Here is a 14,353-nt window from a genome sequence, read left to right as displayed (position 1 = left end):
GTTTTTGGACATATACCCATCGATCGATCCAATTATATAAAAACGTTCGGAATATACCAAGGGACATCTTCCTCGGAATATACCGAGGGAGATATTCCTCGGAATATACCGAGGGAGATGTTCCACGGAATATTCCGAGGAAAGGTATCCCTCGGTATATTCCGAACGTGTTTTTATAAACGGATCGATCGATGGGTATATGTCCAAAAACGCATCGATTGATGTATATCCCGGCGAAGTACTCCTTCGGTATATTCCGAGGAGATTTCCGACAAACTGGTGCTCCTCGGAATTTCCTCGGAAATGTGTTTCCTCGGAATTCCGTCGGTATCCGACGGAATTCCGAGGAAAGAAGAAATTCCGAGGAATTATTTCCGAGGACTTGTTTCGTCGGTATGTCGTCGGAATAACGTTATTCCGACGATTTTTTCCCTCAGTATCCATGTTGTTTTCTTGTAGTGAACTATCATGTTCGAGGACGAAGCGTATTCTGCCCAAGATCTTCATCACCCACGGATTGCAGAAAATTGGAGAGGTCCAAGAGACCTTCAGTAATGTCCAAATCAGGGAGGGTAATATGTATTGTACTCTTTTTCCTTCACCATGGTTTTGTCCCAATTGGGTTTTCCTGGTAAGGTTTTAATGAGGCAACATTAAAGCACATTACAAGTTCTAAATGGTTATGGCATCCAAGGGAGAGTGTTATGAACCAGATTGGGGATGGTTCATAACCAAGAGATTATGATTTGTAATCTTTTCATTTATCTATGACGGTATAATCTCCTATATAAGAAACTTCTACGTTATTAATAAAGATAGAATTTTCCTTTATTTTTATAACAGTTTTTTATTTTACATATAAGTTTATGTAAACCAAGTACATTTTTCCAACGCCGATCGGTAGTTGCTTCTTTGTTATCTACTGGTTTTCGTTAACGCTCCACCTGGTTAGGCTCTGATCGTTTGGAACGCTCCTTCTGCTTGTTAGGTTTCACCGTAATTACTTAATATGAAAAAAACATATATAGGTAGAGAGGCAACGATTATTCTCAAAACATTACTGACTTGTGCTCTGCTTCTTATCAAGCTCTATTATTTGACAAAACATTATTGACTAGAGCTTTTTCTGTCTTTTGGGATTATAGGGTACCTATAAAAACTTTGAATTTTTTACGTTCTATAAGGTATTTAACTAGGTGATAATACACTACATTGTGAGAGATAAGGTTTCACAACGTGATTAACTTAGAATATAAATACAACAGAATTACGCTGAGAAGTGATCTAACTCAATATAAAACGATTTAGAAGGGTGAACGGATTTCGTAATGCGCGCAAGAGGGATAGGAGGAGAGCTTTTTCTTAATAAATAAACTTCAGAAAATAGAGTTGACAAAGTATACACATTGTTGAGAAAACCTCTCAATTTTTCCCCTGACTTGGTTATTTTTAAAATAAAATAAATAAATAAACATAATGATAAAGCTATATATATCAAACATCCTAAACCTAAACCCAATGTTCACAAAAGAAGGATAACTGTTCACACTAGAAGTTTGAAGTACCCACCAAAAAGCTTTAATGGCCTCCAAATGCATAGATAATTGCGTAAACATCGAAAGCGACGTCCACTCCCTCCCGAAGGTGACGATTTACACCAACCTCCACAAGTGGCCGATGGCAGAGGTGGAGTTTGTCAAGTCAATAAGCCACGGCAATAGCCAGCATCGTACCATGGTGATGAACAACATAACTTGTAGGCAAATGTACCTCAGAAGCTACACTTTCACTAGAAAAGAAAATGAAGAAGAAGGTGGTCGAGGGGGCAGTAAGACCGGTGACCAGTTGAACAGAGGAGAGAAAAAGAAGTCTGCAGAGACAACGAAGAGAGGTAGGAGGAAAAAGAGCAAAGCAACGCCGTGTAGGGCATTTGTTTTGAGTCTCGTATGGAAGTGCTTTTCTTGTACTTCCTCTACTAAAGTTAACAAAGATCCGTGAAGTAAAGTCATGGTTTGAGATTTTTGAGAATTAATAAAACAAAATAAATTTTGCAAGTTTGTAATTTTTTTTTTGTCAACGCAAGTTTGTAATTGATGGCTCTTATTTAGCAGTGTATGTTTGAAACAGTGGTTCAAGAATAAATGGTTGAATAGAGTTTGTTTATGTATGAACTGGAGAAAGAAATAGTGGTTCAAGACATGGCCGTGGTGAAGAAAGAAATGATTCAGTGTAACCGGAACAATACTGCTGGAAGATGAAACCTCAAAATGATTTAAGAAGAGAACTAAAACAAAAACTAAACCCAAACGAGAACATGTAAAAGTAATAAAACTTCTCTAAACTTAAAGAGTACAATTGAAGCAATAAGAGTGTTAAAACATATACTTAGAAACAAAGAACAAACAAATATCAGACAACTTCAGAATAGCATACAAACTCATGAGGAGGGAAGAGAGGATAAAATAGGAAACTTTTTCAAACTATTTGTATCATTACCGATGAAAAATACACATAAGAAACAGCTCGAGCAGACAAAAGACCTGATGCTTTCTTTCCTCATTACATGTTTTGCTTCCTTTCCTGTTACAATATCAGAACTTTTCGCGGGGCACTATCACTGTTCCCACCCTCTCATCATCTTCCTTCGGATTTCACAAGCTGAGAGAACACTTTACTCATGGAAACACCAGAGAGATCATCAATGCTCGATTCCTCAAATAGTCCCGTGGTTCCCGGAACGTTAACACTCGTGTCCCCTTGACTGAAGTTGTTGATCTGCGGAGGTAACTCTCCAATCATATTCGTGCTGTTATCTTCCGGTTCACCGTCTATGACAGCTTCTTGTAGCTGCAGAGCGTATTCAAGATTCCACAACACATCTCCCATAGACGGCCTATCGACTCCATAATCAGCCAAACATTTCTCACCAGTCTCTGCAAACTTCCTCAACGAATCTGGTCTGATGTTTCCGCGAAGAGACTGGTCGATGATCTGATCTAACTGCCCTTTCTTCTGCCATTTCATCGCCCATTCCGCAAGATTCACCATCTCTCTCGGAAGCGTCGGGTCTATAACAGGTCTAGCACAAAGAACCTCGAAGAGAACCACACCAAAGGAGTAGACATCTGATTTCTCAGTGAGCTGTTGCCTTCTGAAGTACTCGGGGTCGAGATACCCGAAACTGCCTTTCACAGCAGTACTCACATGAGTTTGATCAAGCTCAGGTCCGGTCTTAGACAGTCCAAAATCCGCAACTTTGGCCATGAAGTTCTCGTCAAGCAATATGTTTGCGGATTTCACGTCTCTGTGAATGACAGGTTTCGAGTCACCAGTGTGAAGGTAATGCAATCCTCTAGCCGCACCAATGCAGATCTCAAGCCGTTGTTTCCACGTCAAGCTAGGAAGACCCGAGCCGTAGAGATGACTCTTTACCGTTCCATTCTCCATATACTCATAAACCAATATCATCTCGCTGTTCTCATCACAGTAACCAATCAGAGAAACCAAATGGCGGTGACGGAACTGCGACAACATCTCGATCTCTGTCCTGAACTCCGCAAGCCCTTGCTGAGATTTCGGGTTTCCTCTTTTCACAGCTACTTTCGTGCCGTCGTTAAGCTCTCCTTTGTAGACTTTACCAAAACCTCCAACACCGATGTTGCGACTCTCGTCGAAGTTGTTTGTAGCATCTTTAACCGTCGCAAAGGGGATACGGTAATTGGCATTGGTTGTTATACTTGTAAGCGTAGTTCCATACGACACTTTGCTTCCCACCGACATTCCGTTTATCGAAAACGGCATCCATGTCTTGGAATGACCGTCTTGGCCGCGCTTCCTCTTCTTACACAACACAAAACAACCTCCCAAGAGGACTAACGCGAGCAACGGACCAATGGTTGCACCGACAATCAATCCCACACTCTTTTGCTTAGTACCCGAACTAGTACTACCTGGAACAAATGTCCCGGTGCTGAGCTGGCCTCGAGAGTTATTCATCTTCATGATCTCCAACCCGTTCACAATACCGTCGGGATAATCGGTGTGGACATTCGATGGACCGATGCTAACGCGGATTTTATTAGTACCTTTCGGCGAGGGGGTGACGAAGTCCATGTTGTATGCACCAGCCAGTGTGTTCACGTAAGTGCTGAGATCAACGTCCATAACAGCGAGCATTGAGTCGACATAAACATTGAAATAGAGCTGGTTGAGAGCTACGCTCACGATATCGCAGAAGTGGAAGCGCAAATAGTACTGAAAGCCAGGGTCCACGTCGAACTCCCACGTGACATTGAAATTGCTAGTAGGGTCGCCTGAGCTATTCATCTCAGTGCAAGTACCATACACGGTGCTCGGCGCAGTGTCCTCTGTTGCAAAGCCTGGAACAAATTTAACCGACAAAATCTTAGACACCGTGTTGGCTAGATTCTTCGAAAGCAGAAAATCCGAATCAGGCTGCCAAGTTCTTGTCAGAGTGTCGTTGTTAGGCGTAACGAGCGAACCCCCCATGTTCAATCTGTGAATTGTCTCGAAAGCCTGTGTTGACAAGCTCTGTTGAAACATCCCTGAGCCGCCTACGAGCCTCGGAGCGGGAGAAGAAGCGATCAATGCGTCGGGAACGGATATAACCTCAATAGCGTTCACAAACGCAAACGAACTAGCAGAGGGAGTAAACGTGAGGACGAGATCATCCGTGCCAACATTCAAAGAGTACTCTTTTACAACTTTGGAGCCGTTGACTGTGTAATCGCTCAAGAGCACATGAGTCTGCGTTGAAACCGCGAACTTGGCGGAACCCATTTGGTAGTTTTGGTAATTGAATGGATTGAAATGGAGACGAACCCAGTGGCGGCCACGAGCGACGACGGAGAATTTGTAGGTAGCGACTCCGGTGAAGACTCTCGCCGTCTGGTAAACGTCGGAGCTGTTACTTTGACTCGCGAGGATCTCTGGTTTGCTAGAAGAGGTGAGTAAGTTGGAGGCGAGCTTATCGGACATGAAGACTCGATCCATGAGTGTCGAATTGGCCGGTGAGCCGCAGTTGATCAAGTAATTATCTTGAGGTGTGAATCCATGGCAGATGCAAATCAAGCACGTAATCGTTGAAACGAAGATCAAAGTTCCCAACTTTTCAACTCCCATCTTTGACCCAACAAAGAAACTGTAACAGATCGGGTGAAGTATTCAATCAGATAGATTTTCATATGCACTAGACACACAGCAAAAAAATGGCAACTTTCTAAGATCCAAAGCATAAATTAAGACAGAACACGATAGAAACTACCTTTTTAAGACAAGGGATTGAGGTGAGATATCGGTCCCATCAAAGGGCTAGAGTTCGGGATCAGAGAGCTTAATCAATAAATCAAGAAACCGAAAACTCAGATTTTTGAGCTTCTTTTTTTTATAAAATAATATGAAAAATTGTACTCGAGAAAAGAGAGTAGTTTCCAGCGAAGAACAGACTGGTAACAGGAGAGGTTTGATTCTTTTTGAACTCTGCAAAAGATATGAAACTCATGAGTATATTTTTATTTATTTCTTTACGAGTAAGAATATGGGAGAATAATAAAAATAAATTGTCAACACATCCAATTTTCTCTTGCTGTATTTTTATTAATGGCTAAGAACGAAGAGAAATATGGAATTTCAAGAAAATGATTAGAAACGTAAAACATTCGTCGCAATTAATATGTCTATGGAAAAGCTGTTGTTGGTCATCGGATAATTGTTTTAAGAAAAAATTACCAAAACTGAATAGAAAAATAAGTACATCGTCCCTTTGCCATAAATCTCTTTTCGATCAGATTTGGATTTAGATATTTCTGATCAACTTTAAAAATCATATCAATTATTTTAAAAATCAGAAAAATATGGAAAAATATACAAAATGTATATAAACAAGAGACAAACATATGAAAAATACTTTTGTTGAATAAATATTTGTGGAACACAATTTCATATTTTGGTCTACCGATGGCAGAAAACATAATCTAGTGTCTACGAGAATGTAGATTGCATATTCGGCTAACTATATGAATATCTGCAACCAGCAGAACGTTAAATCGACCATTTGTTATAATTCTAGCAAGGTAGAATTGAATGACCACTATTTCTTTTATTTCTGAACTACGGTAGACATGGTAGAATTAAACGACTAACATATCTTTTATTTCTAAACTACGGTAGATTTGATTAACTATTATTTCCTATATATCTACAGAGGCGAAATGACAAAATCTGTCATGTCTCCTTACTCTGCCATAATATGATTCCATAATCTACCACATTCCTTTATTCTTCGAACAACGTAATGTATGTTCTACGAATTTTTAATTGTATATTTTTCTTAAATATCTCCAAAATCTGTTAAGAGAATATATTCTAAATCTATTTTCCTTAAATTTCGTGTTTTCCAAGTATATATATTTTTTTTAAAATCGTGGTCTTCTTCTTGGTGAGACAATTTTGATTTTTTTTTTTCATTCAAAAATTTTGAATTTCTTGTTGAAGAAGATGCATATCTATGCTTTTTGTGGTTGTGGAAATTTGATCCCCTTAAAGGATGGGGATTTGCGATTGATAAGAACAAACGAGGTAGAGTACAGTACATAGAATTGACAAGTTCCTTTGAAGATATAAGGCGTATGGCTTTTGAAGATTTTGGAATTGACCAAAACCTTGTCGAGCTTGAGTTAAGCTACTTACCTATGGAGTTAATCAGTTCAATAGACTGTCCCCCAGTTATCATTGAGAGTGATCGGCAAGTCAAAAAATTTCTTACAAATGTACGTGAAAAGCTTCTACAGGGTTGTGTGTGTCTGCTTCACCTATCAGGGGAAACAACGGCAACATTGGGGTTGATAATGAGAAATCTAACTCGCCTTTCAGAGAGCAAGATGAACCTTCCTCGTTTCCACCTCGAGATGACAGTGTTAGTTCATCTGAATCAAGCAAGGATGTTGAAGATAATTCTAACTCAAACGGCTATGAAGAAGATGATGTTCTCGCCATAAGTGCAAAAGAAGACGATAGTGGAAAAAGTGTTCGGTTTTCTTTGATGGATGTTGTGAAGAGGGATGAAACGTTTCAAAAAAAACCATGTTGAAAGCAGCTTTGGAAATGTCAGCAATGAAGCATAACTTCGATTACAAAGTTGTGAAATCTGACAGAAAACCTTGGTACATCCGATGCAAATACAACCCTTGCAAATGGAGTGTTCAGGATGAGGGGTTATCAGGTTCCACATATTTTATCATCAAAAAATATGTGGCGGATCATACATACGCTGCGTCGAGTATGAATAATGGTAGCCGAACAGCTTCTGCAAAAACAATTGGCGGTCTAATAATGCATAGGTATGATGGTGTGGAAGAAGGTCCCAAAACTAATGATGTCATACAGATTATGAGGATGGAACATGGATGCGAGATATCTAAGTCCTTAGCATGGGATGCTCGGGAGTTTGCAATTAGCATGGTTAGAGGTATTCCGGAGAAGAGTTTTGGAAAAATTCCAAAGTACTTGCACATGCTGAGAGAAGCTAATCCAGGAACGTATATGTTTTATGAAACCGATGTTGATGGTAGATTCAGATTTCTCTTCGTTTTGTTTGGCCAATCAGTACGAGGTTTTCAGACAGCCATGCGACAAGTTCTTGTTGTTGATGGGACATTTTTGAAGAGCAAATACAAAGGAGTATTACTTGCTGCGACAGCTTTAGATGGAAACTCTAACTTGTATCCTGTTGCGTTTGCGGTTGTGGACTCAGAAAATGATCGTTCATGGGATTGGTTTATGAGACAGCTAAAGGTTGTTGTTGCGGACGAGCATTCTCTAGCTTTTGTGTCAGACAGAAATGCCTCACTTTGTAAGGCAATAGAGAATGTGTATCCTCTTTCTCAACATGGAATTTGCATCCACCATTTGTTAATAATGTGGTCACACATTACAGAGGAAAGGGACTGGCTGGATTGATTGCAAAAGCATCTAAAGCTTATAGAGTCATTGATTTCAGAAGCGATTCCAAGCTGTGTGCAATATTAGTCCAACTATTGGAAAATATTTAAAAGATGCAGATGTTACAAAGTGGGCTCGCTGTCAGTTTCCAGGATTCAGGTATGACATCAGGACGACAAACCCAGCTGAATCAATAAACTCTGGTTTGCGCACACCAAGAGAGTATCCAGTCATTCCTTTGTTGGATAGCATCAGAGAAATGCTGACCCGTTGGTTCTTCGAACGCCGCAAACAAAGTAGGAAGCACACAAAACCATTAACTATTGCCATCGAGAAAAAGATAGACATGCGGATTAATAAGGGTAAAATATTTCTGGTGCAGCCAGTTAACGAGTACCGTTTTTTGGTTCGCGGAGATACAATTGACTGCCTGGTTGATTTGGACAGAAGAACCTGCTCATGTGGGAAATACGACCTACTGAAAATCCCATGTAGACACGCAATCAAGGCTGGTTTAACAGTTGGTCGAGCCCCATCCTCACTAACGGATGACATGTACACGACTTCCACTTGGCGAACAGCTTATCAAGAAACTATCAATCCAATAGGTGTTCCTGAGGATAGTTGGGTTGTTCCAGATGATGTTTGAAATGCTAATGTGGTACCTCCTGAATCAAGAAGAGGAGCAGGAAGGAGAAGAAAGCGCAGATACGAGACGGTTGAAGACAAACTCTGTTCATCGTAAGGAGCTCAAGAAAAAAAGAGGCGCAGATGCAGTCGATGTGGCAAAGAGAATCATAACATAGCTACATGTGACAGAGTTATTTAGCCAGTTCGTTGTTTTGGATTTTCTTGCTTTTGATTAGCTTGTTTTTCATTATGGTGTTGGTTACTTGATTTACTTTTTTTGCTTGGTTTTGGATTTTATTGTTCTTCGTTATGGATATTTGACATCTTGTTATCTCTCTTGTATTTTTACTGCAGTTTACTGCAACATTAATCTCTTTCGTACCCAAGAAACTCAGACAAGAAGATTGTGAACTGAAGCAATAAACTGAAGCTACTAGCTTTGAAACAACAGAAAACAAACGATAAGTATTAGATTGTGAACTGAAGCTGATAATAGTCAGCAACTGAAAGTCAACAAGAAGCCATCAAGTGTATTATAGTCGATCATAATGAAAACAATAATGCAAACTTAAGCTATTTTGAACCCATCAAACTCAAACAACAAGCAACCAATCACTGGAACTTGCTCAGACAGTAAGAGAAGTCCATATTCCTACGATTTCTCCCACAACAACCATAGCCACCGTCACAATCTTTAGCTTTTGTTTCATCTCCTGTTCAACTCTAGCAATCTCCAAGTTCACCTTCTCTTCGAGCTTTTCCGACATCTCAGCTTCAACTCTAACAATCTCGGACTTCACTTTTTCCATAACCCTTTCTTCAAACTTCGTAATCTCTTGAGCAACTCTCTCATGTTTCGCATCTACCATCCATATCTTGTCAATCAAAGCTTCATCAATCCATTTAAATAGATGATTCTCAGTTTTTCTCTATCGCAAAAGTAACCAAAAATCAGTCAGTATGGATTTAACTGCAGCACGAAATCGAAACATGGACTTACATCTCTTGCGATTTGGCATCTGTAGAATCGTCGATACATATTCTCCGCCGTCGATGAACCAAAAGTGGTTATACCCTCGCCACACCAACATCTTGTGGGCTCACCATGATTAGAGATTCGAGGAAAATGAGCAGAAGAAGTCGACGAACTGGTCATTGTGATTTCATTTCGAGATTCACAGGATTCGCAGACAAAGACCCTAATCCCCTTTTCTCTCAACTTTATTTTCTTAAGTTTCGACAAATGAAAAGAAAATCACGTGTTTGGGGGTGTGTGGATCCTGGTTTAGGGTCGGGTTTTAAGATCTTTCAGGTGGGCCTAGTGGGTATAAACCATAAACGGTTATACTCTATAACCCTTATATTGGCTGCTAAAATACTACACCCTAATACACTAAAATCGACATATGAGAACTATATGAAGACAAAATTTGAAAATACTAATTTCTATAACTATAACTTAATAATCTATAAAATCGTCATGTTAATATACTTAATTCTTAATTTTTAAACAAAAAATTATTATTCAATCTTTATGTGATTTAGGGTATTGTATTTGAAACCTATATATATTAAAGTTTTTGATATGAATCCAACCTAATTTAGGGTTTAGGGTATGAATCATAGTTAATTTAGGATTTAAGGTATGAATCATAGCTGATTTAGGGTTTAAGGTATGAATCATAGTTACTTTAGGTTTTAGGGTATGAATCATAGCTAATTTAGGGTTTAGGGTATTTTAGGGTTTAGGGTATACACCCTATGTGATTTATTTCCTAAAAGTAATTCATAAAACAGTAAAATAGTAGCAAAGCAATAATTCCATAACAATAAGAGTAATGTAAGAATCAAATAACCATGTCTTAAACCCAAAGATGAAACAAACTTGAAATCTAAGAGCATCAAGCAAAAACATCATAAACTCAACCGAGGTCAACAGGTTTCACCGGAGCACGCTTTGGAGGCTTATATGTGGACATCCGAGACTGCAAGACCTCATCATTTGCTGCTTCCCAAAGATCATACGCTATCTTGTGTCGGGCTTCTTTGATGTTCTCGTCATTCACCAAAGAGAAATCTAAGGCAAATAGATGGCACTCTATGAACTTCAACGAATAAGCACCACAATCATTACCACTCATGTTTAGGCCGCGCATGGGGACATATGAAACAGTATACTGTTTCACATTGAAATCTTTCTTTCTCTCTGGCGACTGGACAGCCTTGACGATTCTTGGAATGAGGACGGCAAAAGCTTCCACGACCCTGTTGTTCTTCTTACCCCCACAATCGAAGACATCAACTGTCCGGTTCACAAGATTGACGCAAATAGAGATCCAGTGGATTTGGTTAACACAGATAGGAATGTAGAGACGATCGACATCAACGCTCCATACTGAACATGTGCTTCCATGATATGGAAGCTCACCTCTTCCATACTCGAGAAAATTGTCGTCGATTTTGTACCCTCTCCTGTTTCCATCAAACTTGCCATAGGCCGTGATGATCTGATTACTGAACATACAGCTCAAAAATGCAACTCGGTCTGGCCTCCATTGACGCAATGCGGTTTTTTCCCGAAACAATACATCATGGCGTCCATGTCCTGAAAAAGACAATACAATTTTGTTTAGGAATAAGAACCAACAACAAAATTCAATCTGCAAAATAATTCTGAGCTAAACTCACAAAGTTCTTCAACCAAATATTAAGCCCAATTTTTCGCGAAGCTAACTCTGCATCAAATGTAGATGGCCCAATCTGAAGTACTCTGTAAAGAGAAAGCATTGATGTAATGATGTTTATGAGGTAGATTTGAGAAAAATAAGTAAAACAATTCAAATACAACTTACGTGGGATTCAAGGTCCATTCAATTAGTTTGGCCCATTTGTCTTCTGGAAGGAAAACCAATTCATAGTCTTTAGTTTTGCAACAGACTTCTAGATCATCACTATCAATCAAGAATGGTGTTTTGAAGATCTCTGGCCGAAAAAAAGTCATTGGCGTAGTGAAGCAGAAGGTCCTTCGGACTGCTTGTCTTGAGATGGATCAAAACCGTCAACATTTGACTCTTGTGTAAGGTTGCCCATTGTCTTTTGTAAGTGCTCTTGGGTCCCTACATTGACATCTAAGGTGCTAAATAAGCTGCCAAACACATCAGACAAGTCTGCATCCTGGTTATAAAACACAAAACATGACATTAATAATTTTTAAAGAAATATTTTACAAAGAAAGACATCCATCCTTACAATAATATTACACACATGATCCAAAACATCGTCCTTACATAAATATTACACACAGAAAAGACAACATCATCCTTACAATAATATTACAAACCACAAGAACATCAACTGAGTACATCAAAAAGAAAAGCAACCGAAGACATGAAAATAGAACAGCAACCGAAGACATGAAAAAGGATCTACTTCTTGTTTACCTTTGTCTGAGACCTTGTCTTTGCAGCATTCGCAGGACCACCAGTGTGAGCAGTCGCAGAAGCTCGACTGCGATAAGGAGCAGAAGCTGCACTGCAAGAAGGAGCAAGACCACTAGTAGAAACCGAAGCAGGAGTAGGAGCAGGAGCACGAGCAGAAACCGAAGCCGGAGCAGTAGCAGCAGCAGCAACAGAAGGAGTCCAAAACGGATCAGCACCACGAGTCTGAGTATTAGCAGGCGCACTACCCTGAGTCTGAGATGAAAGGATCTTCTCCTCTAATTTGATAAAGCGGTCTTCAATAACCTCGCGTAGCTCGAGCCCTAAGGCAGTAAAAGAAGAGTTAAACATACTCTGGATATAGGACTTCATTTCCTCTTCAAGATCTCTATATTTCTCGGTTGATCTTTGGCAAAGTAACCTCTTCTTCCTTGACTCGGCACCAGTATCCCGAAACCTGTTCTTCCTCTTCTTAGCAGTAGACACACGGGTGCTTTCTATTTCTTCTTCAATTTTAGTATCACTTGTCTCTACAGCCGCTTCTTCATCTGAACCATCTTCCTCAGAACTGTTCCGAAATGGTTTTACTGTTTCCTTATAAGCTCAAACATGCTTACTCCAGTCATACTTATTTCGCTGCATGTCAATGATTAGATCGACTCTTTCATCCTTCATCTCAGAGGGTTGAGCAAACTCAGCATCAGTAATCACGTCTTTGAAATTTCCAGATGTAGAAATGCATGGAAACACATATCCCTACAAAAATTAAACAATTTAAAAAAAGGTTAAAGACGCAACAATTTAAGAACTATGGACATCAATAACATCAATTAAAGGAAACAGAACTTACGGTGGATGCAAAATTAGACTCTATGGTAATAATATCCTCATTGGAAATCTTAGCAGATCCTTTCCAATTCCTGCACCTCATGGTAGTTACGCCTTCTCTCAGTTTCTGACCCAAAAGAGACCCAATGTCCGGAACAGCCTCCATCAACCAAATCTGAAGTGCATACGAGAATCCATCTATGACATAATTGTTTTGCGTCTTCACTTTATCCCTAGCTTTGATAATGGAACTCACCAGCATATCAAAAGAGTGAAGACCCCACAGATATTTCCTCATCTTCTCGAAGTCCATCACGAGCTTGATGTACTTGTGTGGGATCCACACCTTCTCATCCTTCGCCATAAGAATACCAGCAATCACACACAAATACACCAACCTCAACCTATCAATACGAGACCAGGTATTACACAACTTCACATGCACCTTCCTGATTTGCTGAACCGAAATATTTTTTTGTCTCCTTAGAAACTTACTCCAAAACCCTCCATCATATTCCCAGTCATCAATCTTCAAGTCAGGCTCGTCATTGTATTTCATACCTGTGATCACATAGAATTCTTGCAATGAAAATCTGAGAGGCCTCCTAGCATAATGGAACCACGACTCATGACACTTTGCGGTCAGAAGCTGCTTACAAACGAAGGTGTGGATCGCTCTTGCCGAAAACTGAAGCTTGTGTACATAAATGGCCACAACCTGAGCAAATAGCGGATCCTCCGACACTTCTTTGTTGGGAGATGGTGGAAGATGTTGACCCTTTGTGGAAGTGCTTTGTAATGGGGTACTTATGAATGATGCACTTCACATAAGCTCAATTCATTCAACGGTGAACAAAATTTGGTCATCTTCGGGGAAGGTTTCAAAAATAGATGTCAAGTTTATTGGTAAGATAATTGTGTTGTTTAGGGTGGACGATGCTCATGTGCGTAGTGGAATCATTTAGAGGAAGTTATGGCATATTTCAGAGGTTCCTTTGGTGTTGAATGAGTAGACGCGGTGTCAGCTAAAACTCCACCGGATCTCTATTCCGGAGAGGGGGGAGGGCTTGTGGAAGATGTTGACCCTTTGTGGAAGTGCTTTGTAATGGGGTACTTTATGAATGATGCACTTCACATAAGCTCAATTCATTCAACGGTGAACAAAATTTGGTCATCTCCGGGGAAGGTTTCAAAAATAGATGTCTAGTTTATCGGTAAGATGATTGTGTTGTTAAGGGTGGACGATTACGCATAATCATTTAGAAGAAGTTATGGCATATTTCAGAGGTTCCTTTGGTGTTGAATGAGTGGACGCGGTGTCAGCTAAAGCTCCACCGGATCTCTATTCCAGAGGGGGGGGGGGGGTGGAGGATGTTGACCCTTTGTGGAAGTGCTTTGTAATGGGGTACTTTATGAATGATGTACTTCACATAAGCTCAATTCATTCAACGGTGAACAAAATTTGGTCATCTCCGGGGAAGGTTTCAAAAATAGATGTC

General features: G+C 39.8%; 3 protein-coding genes across 3 annotated transcripts; 1 reads left to right on the top strand and 2 right to left on the bottom strand.

The window, feature by feature from the left end:
- Window positions 1–1,534: 1,534 nt before the first annotated feature.
- Window positions 1,535–2,124, top strand: LOC106334055. Its single transcript, XM_013772414.1, has one exon. The coding sequence runs from the start codon at window positions 1,582–1,584 to the stop codon at window positions 1,996–1,998; it is 417 nt and encodes a 138-aa protein (XP_013627868.1). The 5' UTR covers window positions 1,535–1,581; the 3' UTR covers window positions 1,999–2,124.
- Window positions 2,125–2,321: 197 nt separating this feature from the next.
- LOC106334919 (receptor-like protein kinase HERK 1) lies at window positions 2,322–5,518 on the bottom strand. The gene is made up of 2 exons (XM_013773309.1): window positions 5,285–5,518; window positions 2,322–5,161 (listed from the first exon to the last, which is right to left on the bottom strand). The coding sequence occupies exon 2, from the start codon at window positions 5,140–5,142 to the stop codon at window positions 2,635–2,637; it is 2,508 nt and encodes an 835-aa protein (XP_013628763.1). The 5' UTR covers window positions 5,143–5,161; window positions 5,285–5,518; the 3' UTR covers window positions 2,322–2,634.
- A 3,697-nt stretch (window positions 5,519–9,215) lies between these two features.
- LOC106330784 (uncharacterized protein At4g04775-like) lies at window positions 9,216–9,696 on the bottom strand. Its single transcript, XM_013769199.1, has 2 exons — window positions 9,664–9,696; window positions 9,216–9,518 (listed from the first exon to the last, which is right to left on the bottom strand). The coding sequence occupies exons 1-2, from the start codon at window positions 9,694–9,696 to the stop codon at window positions 9,216–9,218; spliced, it is 336 nt and encodes a 111-aa protein (XP_013624653.1).
- Window positions 9,697–14,353: the final 4,657 nt, after the last annotated feature.

The sequence above is a fragment of the Brassica oleracea genome, chromosome C3 (assembly GCF_000695525.1).
Source record: "Brassica oleracea var. oleracea cultivar TO1000 chromosome C3, BOL, whole genome shotgun sequence".
NCBI classification, from domain to species: Eukaryota; Viridiplantae; Streptophyta; class Magnoliopsida; order Brassicales; family Brassicaceae; genus Brassica; species Brassica oleracea.
Note: the sequence above shows the minus strand (reverse complement) of the source record. Positions and strands in the feature narration are given on the sequence as shown.